Source organism: Polistes fuscatus, unplaced genomic scaffold (assembly GCF_010416935.1).
Source record: "Polistes fuscatus isolate 324 unplaced genomic scaffold, CU_Pfus_HIC Scaffold31, whole genome shotgun sequence".
NCBI lineage: Eukaryota > Metazoa > Arthropoda > Insecta > Hymenoptera > Vespidae > Polistes > Polistes fuscatus.
In genome coordinates this window covers 84,785-108,561 of record NW_025113109.1, presented here as the reverse complement: position 1 = coordinate 108,561, position 23,777 = coordinate 84,785, and the positions used below count along the sequence as shown (strand labels likewise).

At 34.8% G+C, this 23,777-nt stretch overlaps 1 protein-coding gene and 1 pseudogene across 1 annotated transcript; both read left to right on the top strand.

Moving 5' to 3' along the window:
* Positions 1-10,083: 10,083 nt before the first annotated feature.
* On the top strand, positions 10,084-11,416 carry LOC122520360 (fatty acid synthase-like). The gene is made up of 5 exons (XM_043640452.1): positions 10,084-10,231; positions 10,318-10,571; positions 10,661-10,892; positions 11,065-11,375; positions 11,408-11,416. The coding sequence occupies exons 1-5, from the start codon at positions 10,084-10,086 to the stop codon at positions 11,414-11,416; spliced, it is 954 nt and encodes a 317-aa protein (XP_043496387.1).
* A 3,988-nt stretch (positions 11,417-15,404) lies between these two features.
* LOC122520359 lies at positions 15,405-17,546 on the top strand (annotated as a pseudogene).
* The last annotated feature ends 6,231 nt before the right edge of the window (positions 17,547-23,777 follow it).

Here is a 23,777-nt window from a genome sequence, read left to right as displayed (position 1 = left end):
TGGAGGAAAAAGACGTAATGTTTCCTTGATGACTCGATCCAAATATTTCATTTTCTTAATATCTTCCATTATAATAGGAACATCTTTCGGAACGCTTGAGCCGTACAAATCGTACAACTCTTCGTATACTAGATTCTGCAATCGAAAAAGCTGAATACATGATACAAGTTTTGTATGAAAATATAATTGAGTTTTAAAAGATAATGAAAAATAAGATACTGCTTAAGTGCAATCTGTGCGTACTTAAATATCTGAAAACGTGGCTAACATTAAAAATAAAAATGAAAGTGTATTAGCTTCACTATCGCTTCCCTAAAAAATAATACAAAATGGTTTTTACTTTTAATGGATAAAAAGAAATTTTATGTAATTTCAAATAAATTTTTGATAAAAAATAAAAAAGAAACAAAAAATTTATATAAAAAAAGGGGAATTAAAAGAAAATTTTATACGGGCAAATCGTTTATAAAGTGCAGTAAATTTGATAAATCATACCTCAATACTTTCATTATCATCGAAGATTAGGACTAATTTAGTGCCTAGCCACAATAGCCACGGCGAAAAATAGTTTGCGAATAATTTCATTATGTTATGAGTTATATCTAATTGTAAGACAAATTCTTTCAATAGAGATTGCATAAATATAGACATTATAAAAGTGAAATAAAAATGTACGTTTTAAATCACCAAGGAAAATATTCAGGTTTCCAATCAAAAGGTAAGCTTTTGGTCCTGAAAAATTTTTTGCCATGTTATACTCACGAAATTTATTTATTATATAATTAAGACCATAGAATTACATTATTATTATTGCTGTTGAAGTACTAACTTTATTTATATACACCATGTTTAGTTAAATAAATACAAAACTGTAAAACAACCTAAAATAGTTTTAAAATATTGCTGGGTCCTATCTTGTAAGCCAGGAAGTGATATTAAGTTAACACTTCGCAGCGACTTCTTGTATCTTTCGTGATTTAACAGAAACTAGGAAAGAATCATCAGACGGGGAACCTATTTAAGCAAGATCAAGATTATACCTTATCCAGTTTTCAAGGATACTTTCAACACGTGTAGACAAAATTAGACAAAAACCTGTATGTTATCTATTCATTTATTCCGTGCGTAATATTATTATTTTGCATAGTCGCAATCTATATAGTTTTTTAAATTAGAAGAAGTTAATCGATATTATTAACATAGTTTCTTTTTAAAGAAATCTTGTTTTTATCCCTTCCCACTATTTGACTTTGTTTATGGTAATAAATAATTACTAGATAAATGAGATACATAAATGAAAAGCAAGAAGTTTTTCGATTACAGGTCAGATTGAAATGACCTTATTTTGCATTATTATATAAGCGTTTCGATAAGTTTTAATTATTCAAGATGAAATACAATTTTTTCTTATCTTATTGAAATATTAAATTATTGTGCTTGTTCGGTGAAATTAGGGCATTTGACCGATTTGTATTGCGCGCCGAATAGGTTAGATAGCGACGGCGTTGAGATATTAGATTGGTTAGAATTACACCCTAAATAGGATCGGTCACGGCTGCCTTAGTTGAGTTATGAGATACATGTAGGACCGCCTTAGCATGACAGGTACATGCGAGTGCGTCTTGCGGTATGTTGGAGGGGAGATTTGTGCGTGGAGCCTTGGTCTCGAGGGCGCACCCGGCAGACCAGATCTGGATAGCGAGAGTAAGTTTTCGTTTCTGGAAAAGGAAAGTGACGCCATATTGGCCTTTTATAAGTGAGAGCTGTGTTGTTCTTTGTGGTGTGCTTCCGAGCTACCGACGTGTAAGTTTGAAAGGGTAGTGCATGGTCACAACTGCGCTATTTACTAAGTTTGAAGGGGTTGTGCATGGAAACAACCGCGCTCTTTACTAAGTTTGAAGGGCTTGTGCAAGGACACAACAGTGCTATTTACTAAGATTCAAAGGGTTATGCACGGACAAAACAATTTTTTTACCGCGAGTAGCGGTTTCTCTTTACAGTGCTTGCCGGTCTACCAGTGTAGGATAGAGTTGCATCGGTACGGGCTACACCCAAGTTGAGGTTGTTGGCGACGAGGATAACGCGCCTTTGTAAGACTGATAACGTGTCTAAGTAGATAGTGGGGTATCATGAATAGTTGCGGTGGAAACAAAGGTAAGAGAGATCTCTAGCGTAAAGAAAAAAAGAGGTCCTTCGCAACGAAATAAGTGCTTGTATTCTTTCTTTAACTTGTCTACAGGGTACTATTTACATTGTACTATTTGTTTGAATAAAGCCTTTGCTTGCCCCGGCTTTTCTCTCAACTCCGTGAGAGTTTTTATTCCGAGGCAAGTGTTTTATATCGCGTAAAATTGTGTTGATTGATTTATCTATCCTTTCCTATCTCACTCATTCGTACATTAATTTAACCGAACTCACGACGTTAATTTCAAATTGTTTAAGTCTTATATTCTGCAAACAGTGTTAGACAAATTTTTGATCGCACGTGTTTCTCTCGTAGGATTTATATGTTATATATTTCTGTTGTGAAATAAAAAGAAAAGTGATATGGACGCCGAGCACTTTACAATAGGCAGGTTTAATTTTAAATATTTCCGTTACAAACAGGTAGTTGTCACGTGTTACCGTAAGTGAGAAAGCTTAAGAGAAGTTCTGGATTGTAATAATCTCCTGAGTAAGGCTTTGAGAGACTGTATTAATCACTTAAGTGGTCAAACAAATGGTATAAGATCGACAATGAGCAAACTGAGATTTCTTTCAGGTGTGCACGTTGTACGCGTAAAAAAACTTCGATTGCAATAGCTGCCGGAGAAGCCGGCGTTACGGCGAGTCTTCAATAGTCGCTGGGGAACGAGGCGTGTCTTCATCGCGCGACAACTTTTGGGTGTCGCCGTCCATTGGGAACGCTTATTCCCAAACAGTTTCTATTACTTCTTTTATTACACTGTCTTGTCAGATTATGATTCAATAGAAATTCGTTAGAAAATTATTGTTACATAAAATTGTAATAGTCTGAGAGCGAGTGGTCAGCAAATTGCATGTAATTTACAAAAATCCAAATTTTATTGAGTCAATCTCTCATACCTGGTATACATTAGAGGGAAACTAATTAAGTTTGGCGACAGTATATGTATAGTCACTTAAGTAACATAGGTACAAAATTTAGACCAACGTTATGAGCATTTTACCAAGGCTGTCGTCTGGATATTTTATTATTTACTATTATTATTATAAAAGAAATAATTGCAGACAATTGTAACGGTTTTGAGGTTATGGCATTCACTATAGAAAGTGCCAAGAAAAATAAAATTTGGAGAATAGCATTTTCTTATTATTTAAAAAATGCATTCCAGATTAGAGTTAACGCGAGAGGGAAAGCCACGCCACGACGGTTTTAATTGGTGGTAGGTGCAATCGTCGACAGCAAGAAACTGTCATGAGCTTGGAGGTAAGTGACCTTGCCTCGGCTCTGGTAAATGCTACAGGCAATAGATCGTAGGTAGGCAACCTGGCCTGCGATGTAACAAATGCGACAGGAAGAGAAGAACGTCACCTGAAGAAGTGGCAAAGGGTTGCCAGGGCCGCAGAGAGAGTAAAGCTCTTCGGCTCGGCTTCACCAATTTTGGGGAGGTTATTTAAGTGAGCGAGGCCCTTAACCTATTCCTCAGAGGGAGAGGTTGTGGACTTAACGAGCCCGGAGAAACAAGGCTCTGAGAAGACTCCTGCATGGGCATGGAAACAAGCAGTCTACTCGAACAGACCAGGGAATATACGCTGGTTGCCGAGTCCGAAAAGGGCGATCAGCTAACCTCAAAATGGAGATCTCAGGTCGTATGAAGCGTTATCACCTCGAGGTTCTCCAGGTGATGAAAGTCCTGTACGAGCTCCTAGGGGCTAGAGGTTTCGGGGACGCTAAGAGTTCGGGGGCTATAGCCCAGCTTCGGGCCGAAAATAGAAGCATCGCAGAAGAGAATAAAAGCCTTTTAACAGAGATTGCGCTTCTCAGAAAGGAAATATGAAGGAGAGCGAGAAACCCTCCTCCCCCCAATACCTCTACTTCTACAACTTTCACGGCTAGGAAGATTTCAGCAAGCAAGGCAAGGTCGTGCAGTGAGCTGCGACTAGCGCTAGCTACGTGTGACGAAAAGTAGGACCTGAGGCAGCTTGCTGAAATTGTGCGGGTCCTGACAAAAGCGGTGGTGAATCCTGTTAGACATTTAGAAGACAGTTACAAAATCGCGAACAAAACGCCTAAAAAGTTTTAGGTATTTTATCAAAAGAATAATTGCGGTAAACACTCCCAGGACAGGAATTTCAGGGTAGATTGGTGGTCACGCGATGTCGCGATGTTGAAGGCTATGGTTACCGTGGCTTGAAAACTCTATCTTAGAGCTAGGCTCAGTGGGAAAGAACCAAGGATCGACCTATAACTTGAGGCTCTGCGGGAGGCCAAGAGGACTTTGGTCAAGACCATCGAATCCGTGTTCGTGGTTCGACGGTAAGCGCTTATGTGATAGTGAAGAACTATATACTAGAGTGCGCAGAGAGGCGTCGTGCTGATGTCCTGGTTTCGCTGGACATCAGTAACGCGTTCAATTTGAACAATTTGCTGATTTTAATCTAAGAATAAAGATTAATTACAATCATTCTATTTATCCTGATATTGTAACATGCAATAGTGAGTAAAATAGCAATATTCTTTTTAGTTAAAATACTTTACCAATTATAATGTATGTAGTATTATTATTAAGTGGTGTTGGGAACTCGAAAGCTCGTTGCCGCATATACTAAATCCCGCCAGTGTTTTCGTCCCTGAGCGCGATCCCTCAATTCACGATCCTTAAATCCCATTTCCCTAATATCCCTTCTAATATTGTCCTCTTATTTACGCCTTTGTCTACCTAATGGTCTTTTTCCATTGGGTATACCAGTAAGTATTTTAATATATGTATTGTATTGTTTTTATTTCAATTTATCACATACTCTTCTTCTCTTTTTATATTTTGTATATTTCATATATAAACTACTTTCTTAAATAGTTTTATCTAAGTATGCAGCTCTACATTTTGAATTCCATTCAAAGACCGTTGCACATCCAAGGAAAAGACTTCATATCAGCTTCGGATCTATGCATGTAAATTTAATTTCCCAATGATTACCGATATAATTAACGACAAATTCCGAAAAATCTTATCAACCGACAAATTCCGAATAATCTTATCAAGACCATAGAGGACATCTATAGAAACAATAAGATCCAAGCAAAGATAATGGTGCCTTGACTGAACCGATTGATGCAGGTCGTGGTATCCGACAAGGGGATTCCTTAAGTCCCCTGCTTTTTAACATCATTATGGACGAAATAATAAGAAACGTAAGACTTCTACAAGGATATAAAATGGGCAACGAAGAAATAACCATCCTATGCTATGTTGATGACGCTGTATTAGTGGCCGAAAATGAGGATGATCTACAACGTCTACTACACTGATTTAACTGCATAGCAAATCATTTAATATGAAAATATCGGCCCAGAAAACTAAATACATGACAACATCAAAGACACCGTTAAGATGCAAACTGGAAATTGAAAAGAAGGTTATTCAGCAGGAAATGAGATTTAAGTACCTAGGAATAGAAATCTCAGGGTATGGTGATGTTGAAGCAGAGGTAAGAAAACAGACAATGAAGGCATCCAGAATAGCGGGTTGTTTGAATGACACAATATGGCGAAACAAAAGCATGGATATAGAGACCAAAGCAAGAATCTATAAGGCAACGGTGAGACCTATTATGACATATACCGCAGAAACTCGACCAGACACAGCGAAAACGAAACAGTTACTAGAGACAACCGAAATGAGAGTTGTTCGCAGAATAGTTGGAAAAACACTACTGGACCGAGAGAGAAGTGAAGATATAAGAAGAACATGCAAAGTAGAGAACATTAACGAATGGATACTAAAAAAAAAGAATGGAACGAACACATTAACAGAATGGACAACGGAAGAATTGTCAGAATTGCACGGGATAAGTCACCGGTTGGCCGCAGAAGCACGGGGCGCCCACGAAAACGATGGTGCGACAATTTAACAGTGCAATAGGCAGAAAAACGTCGTTACGAAACAGGCAATTTGCCTAAACTAAAGAATGAAGAAGAAGAAGAATGATTACCGATATAAAGATTTCTCTTAACTAATGTATTCTTCGTAGAGTTTCAATTTGAATTATTATGCTAATAGAATCCAACTGTTTTTACAACTAATAAGCAAGACATGAATCTGTAAAAAGGTAAAATAATAATCTTGCTTCTAAGAGATACAAATATTATAATTCCTTGAAAAATATTTATTCAAAGCATTAAAAAGCTTATTCTCTCCGCTTAGGTTATCTATCATTTTATTGGAAGAGGAAGCGCATTATTTTCAATAACGATAAGAAGAAGCCGACGACATTAAAATCATGAAAGACTTTAAAAGACATTTTTTTCTTTTTATTCACACATGGAAAGAACCATGTGCATTGATATTCTATCAGAAGAAATAAAAAAAAGAATGCATCTTAGTTATTTATAAATTATTTTCTACAATAATTCTTATTAAATAAATTATAATCTATTGCAACTTTTTGTCCAGTATCAGTATGCATGTAAATTTCTGTTTCAGTTTTGGAGATCTATAAAACTAATGTACGGAAGTGTAATGTCTATTACTATCGTTACAAAAATGTATCTAAAAGAAAGTATTCATCATAAACAAACATAGAACGTTCTGAAGCGTATAGGCTGCGAAAAAAATTATTTCGTTACAAAAAAAATTATTTCGTTACGCAAAAGAAATATAACTTCTTACGTGCGTACATAAGTCTACACACGAATTTTTTTACATTTAATTTGATCATTTTTAGTCTATTTTTCATTACTCTCTTATTTTCTCTTATCTTTTTTAAATACAAGTCATTGAACATTATGTTACCCTCTTCATTAAAGTATACCTTTTCTTATTCTTTTATTATTGTGATCAAAACTGTTTTTTCTTGGAGTCTTTGATTGAATGTTGTTTTTAATTGATTTTAATATCTTTGTTTTCATTAATTCTGCATATTCATTTGCAAACATCATGTGTTGTGGTAGTAATGCTTATTCTTCATTCTTCTCTTTTCTAATTCAGGTTATAGCGATTACGTTCGTATTTCTACCCTTTGGTGATGCCGAAAATTTTAATGCTTGCTGCAATATTTTCGTCATTGTAAAAATAATTGTCGTTTTTTAAGAAAATTGTAATTATTATGTTGATAAATAAGCCGAAAAGTGTTTCTCTGTAAATAAAGTTATAAATTTAATTAACTGTACATGTACGGGTTATCTACAATATAATATATATGATATTACCCCTGTAAACAAAGGAACGTAAATTGAAGTTATATTGTTCTTGCACACATGTGCATTTTAAGTAATAATTCTATTCTCTCTTTCTCTCTCTCTTCCGGTAATCCTAACTACCACGTTGGCGCATGCAAAGCGTGGCACATTTTAGCTAAAGAAATTTAAATTTTTTTACATTTATGTAATAAATACGTCAACGCCCATGGCGCGGTGACAGCACTAGTTCCTGCTTCGATCATTAAGTCAAGCAGCGCTGAGTACGATTAGTACTTGGATTGGTGACCCGCTTGAGAAAAAAGAAAAAAAGAGGAAGAAAAGAAGAGAAAAACGACTTCATGCCATAAATTTGAAATCGTTTGCCGCGCATCGTAAATACCGACAAACTTCGTGGTGTCGATTTTTACCATGTCGCTCGTAAAAGTCTCACTCTCATCACATTTCCCCAAACTCTCCAAAAGAAGTATATCTTCGAAAAGCTATTATAACGGGACAAAGTCCTAATAAAAAGAGGAAGCAGAAGAATATAATAAATACATTAGCTAATATTAAAAACAGAAAAAATATATAAATTCATTTAATACCAATACGTGTATACAATATAATACATTTGTAAGACTTGCTGTGGGAACATTAAATCTTAGTTATCTGTTTCATAAGAAAACTGTTCAAATTATATTAAAAATAATCTATCTATTTATTCTCTATATTTGCATATACATTTTTGTCTTACTAAAATTTTTAACGACTTTAGCTGTAAAATCATTTTTGGATTAGTCAGTTTTTGCAATCGATCAAGTGACCATAAGTATGTAGATTACTTTCGCCTATCTAATGTACACGTTAACATTTCCTAGACTTTGGAATGTTACGACGGCGGCGAATTATCATTGAACGATAACACGTGATCTCTGTTAGAAGTGCGGACGTGAGATCTCCCTTCCACTATTTTCAGCCAGAACGAAGCTTAAGTAAGACTCTTACAGGTGGCGAACTATGAAGCCACGCGTGGAAATCCGTATTGTATAAAAATAATGCAAACAATTTTTTATTGCAGAATGAACTCGCATGTATAAACCGTATTCAATAAGTGTCAAACATATTTACTAGACACATACTTGGTAACGAGCTATGACGCTATTAAAGCTGGATTATTATTGTTCAAATCCTTGGTACATTTTACTATTTTTCGGGTAAACTCTTTTAGAAAATATATTAAAATATCCAATAAGTGCTTTCGAAAATAAAACAAAGATAAGTTTTCTATAGTCGTTTAGATTTTAAATATTAAAATAAAAAAAATTATTATTTTTTTTTCGACAAAGTCCAATTAAAAGTCTTTACTTACAAATATCGGTTTATTAGTCATAAAAAACTGACGCTTTTCATTCGAAACGGAACCTTACTGTATGAATATGTAATGCCGTATAAATAATTGAAAGAAACGTTATTACTCGATCGTATATTCATTTATAATAACTTTACAAGTGAAGATACTTTCATTATATCAAATATAGACACGCAATAAGCATTTAAAACATTGCAAATATCAAAATGTAAGTTTAATTCAGTGATTTATTTTCAAAAGCTGACATTTTTCACTTACCTGACGTTTTTAAAAGCTTAGAAACATTAATATTACTAATTAAGTCTTACAATATTTCGTTTCTGTGAACAAACTTTTATTTTTTACGTTGGGTAGGGAGCTAACCTGATCCAAAAACCTTCCTCCTTTTTCCGGGCTTAGGACCGGCAACATGATCGCTGATCTCGATCCTGCAGGCGGAGTTAATTGTAATTGTAAATTGTTATTCTTTCTTTTTGAAAATCTCATATGTATCCTGAATCGTTCTAATGCAACCTTCTCCTTATAATCTAATTAATTATTGTTAAGATCTTGAACAAATCTTCAAGTAAAGCTAGTTACAAATGTTATTTAGAATATATTGAAATAGGTATCTGAAATCGTTTATCCTATAGTTCAAACGGAAATATATTTCTTATATAAAAAACAATTAGAAGCCAAAGGTCATCGGATTCCGTGGGAAAGATTTCCTTTAAATGAAAGTACAATGACAATGTTCCATACGTAAAAGCATTTAATTTGCTAATTAAATGGCATAAATAAATATTTAAGCATAATTTAACAGTGCAGTTAACCTAAGAAAATTTTAAATAAAAATCTCTCGAGTTACAAAGAGTACTTGTTTTGAAATTGTTTTATCCTGTTCCTTTTATGAGATTTCCATTAACTAATTGTTATTCTTACTCTTTGAAAATCTCATACGTATCTTGAATCGTTCTAATGCAACCTTCTTCTTACCATCTCATTTAATTATTGTTAAAATCTAGAAAAAATTTTCAAATCTAGCTTTTAATAAATTTTCTTTAGAATTTAATAAAATAGGAATCTTGAATCGTTTACCTTATAGATCATAAGGAAATATCTTTTTTATATAAAAAAAATTAGAAATCAAAAGATATCGGATTCTGTGGTAAAGGTTTCTTTTATACAATACGGCATTGACAATGCAGCATAATGAATAGTAAACACATTAAAATTTCATAACTAAATCGCATAATTAACAATTTAAATGTGACTTATTCGATTGGCTATATAAAAAGCGATTTCAATGAATAGCTTTATTTGTCATACGAATAAGTGGTTGATTGTGTTGCTCGTGCTGATACATTTTGCAAATATGAATTTAGAAGGCTTGGACGATAGTGCAGTGGTCATCTCTGGAATATCGGGAAAATTTCCAAAGAGTAACAATATCAATGATTTAAGGGAAAATCTAATAAATGGAGAAGATTGCGTATCTGCGGATCATACAAGATTTAAATTAGGTAAGAATATGCTTAGTTTGTTTTTATACAGAAATAAAATGTAATAATGTGCGTTATTTTTGATTCATTAAATTATTATTTATTAGGTCATTCGTGTAATGTATCATCGCGTCTAGGGCTCATCTCTAATTTAACGAAATTCGATAACGTTTTTTTTGGAATTAATGCAATTCAAGCAAAATATCTGACGCCAGAAGTAAGAATAGCATTGGAAGTTACGTTTGAAGCGATTATTGATGCTGGAATAAATCCTGTAGAATTACGGAACAAGAAAACCAATGTTTACGGAGTATTAAGTTTATATGAATCAGATAGTTATCAACAGATGTATAAAACCAATGTAAGTAAATAAAATGATCTAATAGATTTAATTTAAAGGTAAAATCATTCTATGTGCAATTGTTTTTATTTTTTTTATTTTCATTATAGTTAGAAGGATATAATATACTGGGGATTTGCCGTGGTTTGCTAGCAAACCGGATCTCGTTTTGTATGGGTTTAACTGGTTCAAGCTGCACTATCGATTCAACCAACACAACAGGTTCATTAGCGATTCAAAAAGCGTACGATGCTATAAAAGCTGGAGATTGCGATTACGCTATTGTTAGTGGAGGAATCTTAAGCTTACTTCTCCAAACATCTTACCAACTGTATGATTTAGGTAAAATAAGACTATACTAGGTATAATTAATTCTAATTCTTGCGTGTAAAGACAAAAAGGCAATTTTTTTTATATTTTTTTCTTTCAATGATAATTAAAGGTCTTAGAACAGCAAGTTAAATATTTTCGTAATTTATAAATAATTTTCTGTTTTATGCATTCTATTATTTAGGTTTGTTGTCAACAGACGGGGTAAATAGATCTTTTGATAAGAAAGCGTCTGGATTCTCGAGAAGCGACTCGGTAGGAACCATTTTCCTTCAAAGAGCCAAAAATGCAAAGCGGGTTTATGCCGAGGTCGTTAATCTTTCTGTTAAGTACACTGAAGCAATTCCAAGAAACACGTGTCTATTTCCCACAGCCGAATCTCAGGCTCAAATATTGAAACAGACATTGAAACACTGCGGTCTAAAACCAAGCGACGTAACTTACATCGAGGCTGATAGTACAGCAATCAAATCAATGGATCTCGAAGAATTAAAGGCAATAGATCTTGTTTATGGTCAAAATCGAAGTCCTTCTAATCCTCTTTTAATAGGATCTGTTAAGTCAAAAATTGGTAACGCTTATAATAATAATGCAATAAATTCGATAATCAAGGTAAATTTACTGAAAAGAAAAAATTAAATATAAAACAACGCTAATTTGGTTTAATATTTCACATTTGTTTATTTTTTATTTCTAGGTACTAATTGCTATGGAGACTGAAGTTATACCTCCGAATCTTCATTATTCTGAGCCTCCAGAAGAGGCCCAATGCCTTCATAATGGACGCGTAAAAGTAATTACAGAACCAACACCTTGGATGGGTTGTTACGCTGCAGTTAACACAGCCGCTTTAAACGGTTCCTTCTCTCACATTATCCTAAAACGTCATTCAAAAAAGAAGCAAAGGAGAAAACTTTCACCATATTGTAAACTCCTCAGCACATAAGAACATAAGATTAACTAACTGCTACTTCCTACTACCCAGCACATAAGAACATAAGATTAACTAACTGCTACTTCCTACTACTTCCTAATACCGACTGCCTTTTATACTTTTCCGTCGAACAACGAAGCATCGGCCTCCCTCCACGGGTGACGCATACAGCCTCTGTTCCTCACACTTAATCTTAAGAACACCGATATCCTAAATAAACATCCGCAAGCACACCGGTGCAGGCGCCAACGTGCACGAACCTGCATGAGACGTTTACAATCGGCCAGTCCTGACGGTGACCGCCCTTGGTCACTAGACCATCACACATACATAAAGGCGCAACGTAAAATGAACATGAACATAAGGTTAATACATACATAAAAAGTACATGAATACAAACATAAGAATACAATCAAAAATTAAGACATAAATAAAAGTAATAATCTGAAAGAAAAAAATATAAGATAATCCATACATGAGAAATACAATTACAAAATAAACACAAACGCAAGGCTAGTTAAAAGGTCCTAAAAATGCTGATATAAAAGGGTCTAAAGATTAAATAAACGCATACATAAGAAATAAAATCACTCGGATACAATATTTTTCTCTCCTTTTTTCTCTCCTCTTTCTTTTTTTTTTCTTTTCGATCTAATCAATAACTAAAATAATATTCATTCTTGCAAACATGAAGCGAGATGCGATTTCGGTGATAATCTTAAAAAGGAAATGAAATGAAACATAATACAATTGGATTTTAATCGTAAGGATAAAATACACTAAATATAAACTTTTAACTGTCGGTACACTATCTTTAAAGGAAATAAAATGAAATGAAACATAATTGAGTTTTAATCATAAGGATAAAGTATACTAAATATAAACTCGAGATTGTTCTCTTTTCTCTCTATTCTTTGGCCTGTTCTGTTCTTCGCCAGGGACGCATGTTACAATATTCCCATGTTCCCTGATACGGTCTTTGAGATATTTGGAAGCCTCTTATATCGGCAACTACATATCTATCGTTTCGTAATTTTTTTATAACTTCGTACGGACCCCTAAATTTTGGTATCAGTTTTTTTAAAATCCCTACAGTGCTATCAAAATTCCTTACCACCACATAATCACCGACATTAAATTCTGACCGTATCTTATGATGGCGTTTATCATAATACCTCTTGTTATAATTTTGCTTCTCAGCCATTCTACCTTCGGCCTTATTCCTAATTGCTTTTAAATCGCGTTCGCTATTCGCGATGGTGTTTTCTAAATAACTACGGACATTATCGACAATGTCACCCCTCTGGGTCACACCGAATAATAATTTACTAGGAGATTCCCCGTCTGATGCATTCGGACTGTTATTTAAAGCGTATTCAATATCCGTTAAAAATTGATGCCAATCTTTTCCCGATGATTTGTCATTTAATTTGGCTAACAAAGGCGCTATAACTAATTTATCCTTTAACTCTTCCATTGCTCGCAGGTGTTCCTTGCTTATTCTAGGCTTTTCCGGACGAGGTGCATCTAAGTAATTTACCTTTAAGATTTCCTTTAATTCATTTTGTTTTTCCACCGCGATTTTGGGATTAATGTCTAATTCGGTAATTTGATTATCGGTGGAACCATCTATTTCTATATTCATAATCTGATCTATCACTACCTCTTCTTCGGAGCGCTTATCTTTTCTGCTAAAAACTAATCCACATCTTTTTAATGCGTCGCGACCTAAAATAACGGAGTTCACCATTGTAGTATCCGGTACTACCAACAGACGAGTGTCAACCCTTTCGCCGTCGTCTAATTTTAAACTAACTTGTATCGAGCCGTGTACTTGCAAACGACTATGATTAATACCATAATATTCACTTCCGAGTTCCGGCGCAGAGTTGATCGGTCCCATCACTAACCCTTTCTTTATGAAACTCACGGGACTGCCGGAATCCAATAAGGTGTCTAAAACTAAGATGTAGTGTATATTGCCTGAATCGACATCATAAGTTATCTTCCTGATGTAGTCGTCATCGGTGGTCACGTTCCTGGTGACGCTGTGGACTTCGCCACCCTTCTCCGGGCATTCTGGTCTAAGATGTCCATGTTTACCGCACTTGTAGCAGCTGCCTCTTTCCCTCTTCGGACGGGGGCAGTTCCCCGCAAAATGTCCTGTCTCTCCACAGTTGAAGCATCTTGCATAATTTTCCTCCGACGGCCTCTTATGGTCGATCGGTTTTCTTCTTCCTTCTCCCGTCGGCCGCCTTCCCTCGTATTTTGAAGGACTTCGAGGGCCCGTCGCTCGCATCCTTAACCCGGCGTATAGCGTAATACTTTCGAAAGCCGTCAGCAACGACTCCTGGTCTCGGAAACCAATCATCCGGGCCTGGTTTCTTAATGCAATGTCTGGAATGCCGTCTATCGCATACTCCAAAATTTCTTGTTCTGGGAGGGGAATTCGGTAACCCAGAATCATTTTGTCATGTAGGTAATCTCTAAACGACTCGTTGCCGTTCCACCTACGTTCCTCAAACTGTCTTCTCAACGTGATAACACTTTGTCGCGAGCTAAACATCTTCCCTATTGCTGCTAATAATTCCTCCATTCCATAAGTCACGAATTCGGGTTTTGAGTGAAACCATCGCAATGCTTTTCCCCTCAATTTTAGGCTAATTATCATAACAATTTCGGTATCCCGAAGCTGGTGCATTCGTTGTATATAGCGCACTCGTCTTTCCCAGACGGTAAAGGTACCAACGCTTCCATCAAAAACGTCGATCATATCAGAGATTACACTTAAGCTGACCTCGCGGTGTCGATCATTCACTCCTGGTCGTTGTTCCGTTGTTCCCCTGAGTTGCCCGACCTCACGCATAAGATCTTCTACCTGCCGACGGAGACTTTCTACTTCGCTATCTTCGGTGGCCGGTGTTTCTAAGGCGGTCGCTCCGTCGTCGTAAGTTGCATCTAAGATAGCTTCATCCCTCCAATGAGGTTCAGCTAAATCTAATCTTGCCATAAGCTCGGCTTTCGTGCCGTACGTCGCCAAGCCTTGAGCGCGTAACTTTTCTCTTAGCTCGGTTACTGTAAGTTTGCAGGTTGTTGCCATGTTTCTTAATTTTCGTAGACACTTTCAATGCAAACGTTTTCTAAATTTTTAGATTTCGAATGTTAAGTCACTCAAACACGTAAGTTCACTAATAACTTCACTAATAACGTAATAGATTCAATCCCACTTTTCATAACACACGCGCGAATCGCGAATTTCTAATTTAGCGAGTTTGAATCCCACTTCTGAAATTTGTAAACATCCCACTTCTGAAATTTGTAAACTCCTCAGCACATAAGAACATAAGATTAACTAACTGCTACTTCCTACTACCCAGCACATAAGAACATAAGACTAACTAACTGCTACTTCCTACTACTTCCTAATACCGACTGCCTTTTATACTTTTCCGTCGAACAACGAAGCATCGGCCTCCCTCCACGGGTGACGCATACAGCCTCTGTTCCTCACACTTAATCTTAAGAACACCGATATCCTAAATAAACATCCGCACGCACACCGGTGCAGGCGCCAACGTGCACGAACCTGCATGAGACTTTTACAATATAATATGCCACGACTTTTTGTAGCTTCTTGTCGAACTCAGGAAATGATATGGTCGATCTTTGATATTCTAAGATATTTATTTTACGACCGAACTGATTAGGCAAAACGATCGTGAATTAAAATCTATTTCTGTTTAGTTAAATTCGAGAAGAGGAGATGATGAATTGGCTCAATTAATTACTGATATTACTGAGAAACCATTTTCCAATTCTCTGTATTCTGGGTATACAGTAATTCCAGATTTTGAAGCAGCTAATTCAGAGCAATCGATAGAAATGGCTCAAGCTAATTTGTCAGCTCAATCTCGAGAGATCTGGTTCGTTTTTTCAGGGATGGGATCACAATGGATCGGAATGGGTACTACAAATTTTATATTTAAATAATTAAGAAAATGTTACATCTCTCTCCCTCTCTCTCTCTCTCTCTCTCCCTTTCGCACGTATATATTAAAAGTAAAATACTATTTTAGGTGAATCACTAATGAGAATACCAATCATTGCCGAAGCAATACAAAAATGTGATGTAGTTTTACGACCTCGAGGTTACGATATTGTGCATATTATATGCGATAAAAATCAAACAATATATGATAATATTATAAACTGCTTTCTGGGAATAGCAGCAATACAAGTAATAATATACCTGATGTTTCCCCTTCAGCAGTGTTTTTTTTTTTTTTTAAATGAATAATTTCGAATAATTGTTACGTAGATCGGTCTGGTGGATAATCTATATGCTGTTGGCGTGAAACCGAATTACATGATCGGGCATTCTGTTGGTGAGCTGGGTTGTTCTTACGCAGATTGTTGCTTTACTGCTAAGGAAATGATTTTAAGCGCTCTTTCTCGTAGTTTGGCTTCAGTAGAAAATTATTTGATACACGGAACGATGGCCGCAGTAGGTTTGGGTTACAAACAGTTGCGACATTTCTGTCCTAAAGACATTGATGTTGCCTAACATAATGGACCCAACAGTTCTACCATAAGTGGACGTACCAAGTCCATAAAAGCTTTTGTAAAAGAATTACAGATAATGCTTAGGAGATTTTTTAATAGACATTTAAAATATTAAAATTTTGAAACTGTAATTATTTTTTCTTTAGAGTAAAGGAATATTTGCTAAAACTGTGCCGACTAGTAATATCGCTTTTCATAGTCGGTACATTTCTCCAGCTGGTCCAAAGTTGTTAGAAAATTTAAAAAAAGTCATCTCTCAACCAAAAAATCGCAGTAAACGTTGGATATGCACGTCTATTTCAAAAAATGAGTGGCATTTAATGAAAGCTCAGCTTTCATCACCTGAATATCATACCAATAATCTCCTTTCTCCTGTCTTATTCGAAGAAATATTAACAATGTTACCAAAAAATGCTATAACGATTGAAATTTCACCCCATGGACTTCTACAGGTGTATTTGTTGAAAAATATATTTTAATAAAATTTTTTTAAATTAAATAACCTAATATTTTTAATTTATTAGGCAATTTAAAAAAAATCATTGCACAGTGATTGCATTAATTTATCATTAACAAAACAAGGCCATAAGGACAATACAACTTTTATTTTATCCACATTAGGAAAGATTTATAATCTTAGATTTCCAATTACGCCAGGAAAGCTCTATCAGAGAGTTCCTTATCCTGTTTCTAAGGAAACCCCATCTATTTCTCCTCTTGTTCGATAAGAGCACAGTTCTGATTGGTAAGTACAAAATAGACTTTTCTCAAATGGATGGTATAAACTACTATTGTGTATGTTTGACAGGCACGTGGAGGGTAATAAATTGCGGGAAACTCAACAAACTGAAGAACTGGTAGATTTAGAATCAGATAAATACAAGTTTTTACGAAATTTTAAAATTATCGGCAATGTTATCATTTCTTTAGCTGTCTATTTAAAGTTGGTTGCGAATATTTACTCGAATTTTATACCGAATAAGGCGGATAATTCTTTTATACTCGAGAACATTATTATTCACAATAAATTACTAGAAGTACCTAGAAATGGCAAAATTCATTTAATTATTATGATATTTGAAGGTATAAATAGTAATTCTATAAATATAATATTTTAAAACAATATTTGGAATAATGTAAATTTTCAGGTACAGGAAAATTTGAAGTAAAAACCAAAGATGATATTATGATAGCTTTTGGAACTATTCGCTTAGCAGAAACAGAAAAGAAAGATATTCCAGAAATCACTTTACTAAAAGAAGAAACGGATATTTTAGACGACGAAAATCTTCTTCTTCTTCTTTCTTTAGTTTAGGCAAATTGCCTGTTCCTTAACGACGATTTTCTGCCTATTGCACTGTTAAATTGTCGCACCATCGTTTTCGTGGGCGTCCCGTGCTTCTGCGGCCTGCCGGTGACTTATCCCGTGCAATTCTGACAATTCTTCTGTTGTCCATTCTACTGATGTGCTCGTTCCATTCTTTTTTCCTTTTTAGTATCCATTCGTTGATATTTTCCACTTTGCATGTTCTTCTTATATCTTCGCTTCTCTTTCGATCCAGCAGTGTTTTTCCAACTATTCTGCGAAGCACTCTCATTTCGGTTGTCTCTAGTAACTGTTTCGTTTTCGCCGTGTCTGGTCGAGTTTCTGCGGTATATGACATAATAGGTCTTACCATTGCCTTGTAAATTCTTGCTTTGGTCTCTATGTCAATGTTTTTGTTTCGCCATATTGTGTCATTCAAACAACCCGCTATTCTGGATGCCTTCGTTGTCTGTTCTCTTACCTCTGCTTCGACATCACCATATCCTGAGATTTCTATTCCTAGGTATTTAAATCTCATTTCCTGCTAAATAACCTTCCCTTCAATTTCCAGTTTGCATCTTAACGGTGTCTTTGATGTTGTCATGCATTTTGTTTTCTGGGCTGATATTTTCATGTTGAATGATTTGGCTATGCAGTTAAATCGGTGTAGTAAACGTTGTAGATCATCCTCATTTTCGGCCACTAATACAGCGTCATCAGCATAGCATAGGATGGTTATTTCTTCGCTGCCCATTTTATATCCTTTTAGCAGTCTTACGTTTCTTATTATTTCGTCCATGATGATGTTAAAAAGCAGGGGACTTAGGGAATCCCCTTGTCGGATACCACGACCTGCATCAATCGGTTCAGTCAAGGCACCATTTATCCTTGCTTGGATCTTGTTGTTTCTATAGATGTTCTCTATGGTCTTAATAAGATTATTCGGAATTTGTCGGTTATAAAGGAGGTGAATAACATCCTTTAATTGCACCCGGTCAAATGCTTTTTCCAGATCAATGAAACACATATATGCTGGTCTGTTGTATTCAATTGATTTTTCTGTTATCTGTCTTATGATGAAGACCGCGTCTTTGCATGATCTACCTGATCTGAATCCCTGTTGTTCGTCTTCTAGATTCGTTAAGCTGTTAATTTTATTCGTTATGACTTTTGTTGTTAGTTTCAATAAAGTATTTAAAAGATTTATTCCCCTGTAATTTGTAGGTAGTTTTTTGTCTCCTTTTTTAAACATAACTATAGTTGTGCTGGTTCGCCATTCATCAGGTATTTTGTGTTGACATAGTATTTTTTGGATTAGGAATGTTAACTGTTGTGTGAGACGTTGGCCACCATATTTTAGTAATTCGTTTGGGATGCCATCTTGCCCTGAGCTCTTCCTATTCTTTAGTTTTTGAATAGCTGTTTCTACATCACTGGACTCAATTTGTATGTCGTTTTTAGTTACTATTTCTGACGTATTTAGTTCCACTTAAGGTTCTTCTGATTTATAGAGTTCTGTTAAGTAGCTAATCTAGGTTTCTCTTGTGATCTGATTTGTTTCGATCATTTCGTTGACCTGCTTTCTTTGATTTCTAATAAATCGCCAGATTTGTTTTTGTAGTCCATAGAAGTCACTCTCCATTCTCTTCGAAAAATATCCCAATGATGTTGTTTTGTTTGCCTTACTAATGTCGCTGCTTGATTCCGGATTCGTCTATACATTTCGTATGATTCAGGTGTTCGTAATGTCCTATAGTTAAGGTATGCCATTTTCTTTTTTTTGCATATTTCATTAATCTCTGGGCGGAACCAAGGAGTCTTGATCATTCTAGCCCGGTTTTTTACAGTTCGTGTTCCCAGGGCTTCGTATGCAGCTTCTAAAATGTTGGTTCTTAGTTTCTTCCAGGCTATGTTTATGTTATCTTCTTCTTTTATTGGGTCTTTTTCGATTTTTTCTTTCAACCTGTTCTCGTATAGTTGTTTGGTTGGTAAGTTCCATAGTGACTCGATGTTTATTTTCGATTCTTGAGTTGCTCGTGCAAGATTCCTTTGGGGTTTAAACTTCATTCTTATTTTGCTAATAGCAGGCTATGATCGCTTCCTACATTCGCGGAGTTTAATGTCCTAACATCTAGTATTTGGTTTGGTTGGACGTATCTGTTAGTAACAATGTAATCAATGTAGACCTGAAGCCTCTGGTGTTGCTGTATGTAAATTTATATGTTCCTTATGATTGTAAAATGTGTTATTAATCCTTAGCTCGTTAAATGTGCATAGCTTGTGTCATTAGTTCTCCATTGTCATTTAACACGCTTTCGTTGAACCTTTGTTTTATTCCAGGTATTATTTCATTTCCGATGCGAGCGTTGAAATCTCCAAGGATTATCATTTGTTGGTTACTTGGTAATGATCCGACTACTTTTTGTAGTTGGTCGTAGAAGGCTTCTCTTTCTTCTTTTGGTTTGTTATCTTCAGGTGCGTAGATTGACACTACATTTAGTTTTTGGCTTTCCGCCTCCATTTTTATTAACAAGATTCGTGAAGATATATATGCATTCTTTTATGTTGTTTTGATACTTTTTTGATATTGCGATGGCTACCCCTTCTTTTGCCCTGGTTTGTTTTTCGACTCCACTATATCACCAGGTAGTCGTCATATTGTATTTGCCCTTTGCCTTTCTTTTTTGTTTCTTGTAAGGCGCAAATATCAATATTGTTGTCCTTTAGTTCCTTCAGGGTCTCCTGGTCTTTGTTGTTCAATGATTTTATATTCCAGGTAGCCAAGCGCAATATATGTTTCTTTTTCCATTCTTTATTCCTCTTACTTGCATGGGTCGTCATCGTTAAATCCGTCCTTTTCCGAGGCATAATTTTGTCCTTTTGAGCAGATTTCCTTTTTTACGTTGGGTAGGGAGCTAGCCTGACCCAACAACCTTCCTCCTTTTCCCGGGCTTAGGACCGGCAACATGATCGATGATTTCGATGTTCCATCGCTCATGCAGGCGGAAGAAAATATTTACACTAATCTACTTTTAAATGGTTACCAGTATGAAGAATCTTACAATATAATAAGCGGACTTTCTACATCGTGTTCTAATGGTTCACTTAAATGGAGCAGAGACTGGAGATTATTACTAGAAGGATTAATTCAAGTCCATATTATCAGCAGTAGGAATAAAAATATATTGGTACCGAGTAGGATACAAAAACTCGTCATCGAGATGGAAAAATTAACAGAAAAAATGAAAGAAAACAATGGTAAGCATTTGAAACATAATATTAACTTACTCGTGGTTATTAGGGTACAATAGAGACGAAAAGTTTTAAAACTCTTCAAATTATTTACCAAGTGAATAAAAACTGAAATAAATGTGTAGAATCTTAAGAGCATTTTTTGACAAAACATAAATAAATAGTAATTTTTTTTATTTACAATCAAAGAATAAGAAATTAAAATTACCATTATTTAATCAATTATGCTTTGATAATACTTTATTTATGACTGTATCTTTAAAAATAATAATCGGCAGCTAATTTTTAACGTTTAAGTACTATCATTTACAATTAGGAAATATTACAATAGACAATTTGTTAAAAGAAAAACGAATAGTATGAAAGAAGGCAATACGTATATTTTTTTCTAAGCGACATAAAAATAGTTTTTACACCAAATATGCTCGTACATCAAACTTGGTATATTATTAAAAAAATTTTTCTGATCACTTATTTAAATATCGTGTTTATATATGTTTCGACGAAAAATAAGGTAATGTATCATAGTTTAACAAACTGTATGAACTATACTGTTTTTTTTTTCGTAGACTTACCGATAAAGTTTGAAAAACGGGCAAACCTAATTGCTTGCCCCGGAATTACAATGAGTGGAATCAAATTTAAAGAAATAATATTTAAAAAAAGGAATTCGAAAATTGTCGCGGATGAACTTCGGTTTATCCAGAATATCAATAAAACAAAGATGGATATCGACGACGTATTAAACGCAGTACTAGGATTAATTTCCAAAAATATTAGCATGAACAGTGAAGAAAAGATATTGTTAACGAATGAGTCAAAAAAGAAAAAAGAGAATATTTTGGATTTTCTCGAGAATATCATAAAAAGGACGAGGACCAATTTCAATATAAAATTAACTGCTAGAGAGTTGATTTATAAGGCAATTCATGAAACTTATATTTTAACGATTATAAATAACGCGCATTATACCGATGTAAGAAGATTTATTAGTACTCTCGGTAAAGAATCATTTTTATTGACAATCATTGAAACAAAAGAGGAAGATAATGCGATTTCTGTATTAACAAGTGTGGGATTAAACATCGTCCTGAAAATAAAAATTGCTCTCTGTCGTACAGCTCTTCTTTTACATAAAGAAAGAAATTTGGGAAAAACTGTTGTCGTTAATAACCACAACAACTGTTTAGATCGGTTAAAAATCTGCTTACAAGACACAAAATATGACAATGTTATATTTGTGGTAAACACTATTATCGATAATGATATATTTGAGATACTTCGAGATATAAAAGGAGAACCTGCGTATAAAAAACTTCAAATTTTTGATCTACAAGATGCTAAGGCACCGAAATTCTCACTTCAAACTGAATTCTATGAATCACAAATAAAACTTAATCTTCGTGAAAATGTATTAGCCCCAAACGGGGTATGGGGCACATACAGATGGATGCCATTGCGAATAAAATCTACTTCTTCTATGCGTTGGCAAGCGAAAATTAATAAATCAGGCTCATTAGTATGGATGGAAAAATTATCATTGATTAAAGAAAAAAATAATAAGATGGTGAAGGTAAAATGTTCTGCATTTGACTTAGGTGCATACGAATATTGGTTAAAAAATGATGTCAGCCTAGAATCACAGATATCTATTACAGAATATTCAGGGACAGATGAGAAAGGTCGTAGAGTAATGGGACTAGTTGATAATTTTACTATATGTAATGAAATTTCAGCCAATCCAGATTTTACTTGGATTATTCCAGACAGTTGGAGCTTCAAAGATGCTTCAACAATTCCCCAAGCCTATTTGGCAGCTTTCTGCATTTTGCATTCGGATACTTGGAGGTTTAAACGAATTAAAACTGTATTAGTACATTATGGTGCTAGCGACGTAGGACAGGCTCTCATAAATTTATCCTTATCTTATAATTTTGATGTTTACACTACTTACGAAACGGAAGCAGAAAAACGAGTTATCGAGTCGATGCGACCACGTTTACCACAGTCTAATATTATGAAAGTTAAAGACTATATAATTAATATTATGAATATTCCGAAAGGCAAAGGTTTTGATTTTGTAGTTGCAAACAATTCCATCTTAGACGATATGGAAAGTTGTTTGGACATTGTTAAAAATATAAAACATTTGGTAATGATTGACAATTTTAAAGAGCCTAATTACAATCCATTACCACTATCTAGTTTAATACGGTTCATAAGTGTATATAGTTACTGTTTACAAGACCTTATTAATTTACCACAAAAAAGAAAGAGAGAATTAGCGGAATTGATGAGAAAAGCTTTACAAACGGGTTTAATAAAACCAATTATATCACGAAGAATTATGATTCAGGGAGCAACAGAAGAAAGAAAAATTAAGGCTTTTGAACGTTACGGAAAGGTAATTAATTATGTATAAACTTTATGAAATAATACGTTCAATTTGTTGACAATTATGATACGAATGTATTTTTTTACAGGTTTTGGTCAACTTGCAAGAAGAAAAAAAATTCTCTAACTTCATTCCTTAACTTTTCTTTCATAGCGATAAATGCTACCTCGTTATCGACGGTTTTAATATCTTTGGAAAAGTACTGATCGAATGGATGATCGAACAAGGAGGTAGAAAATTTATCATTGTTTCTAATATGTCAAAACAAAGTAACGAAAATTTGGTTCTTAAATAGCGCGAATATGGAGCAACGATCATTGTTCGACAAGAGGTTGACTTAAACAATGCCACAAGCTTTGACATAATATTTAAAGAAGCTTTAACTATAGGTCAACTCGATGGTATATTCGATTTACAGAGAACAAAGATAGATTCGTCAATTTCTTC

Coding starts and splice junctions, on each gene's coding strand:
- LOC122520360 (XM_043640452.1), top strand. CDS start 10,084: ATGAATTTAGAAGGCTTGGACGATAGTGCAGTGGTCATCTCTGGAATA. Junction 10,572..10,660: donor AACAGATGTATAAAACCAAT/GTAAGTAAATAA, acceptor TTTTCATTATAG/TTAGAAGGATATAATATACT. Junction 10,893..11,064: donor TTACCAACTGTATGATTTAG/GTAAAATAAGAC, acceptor TCTATTATTTAG/GTTTGTTGTCAACAGACGGG.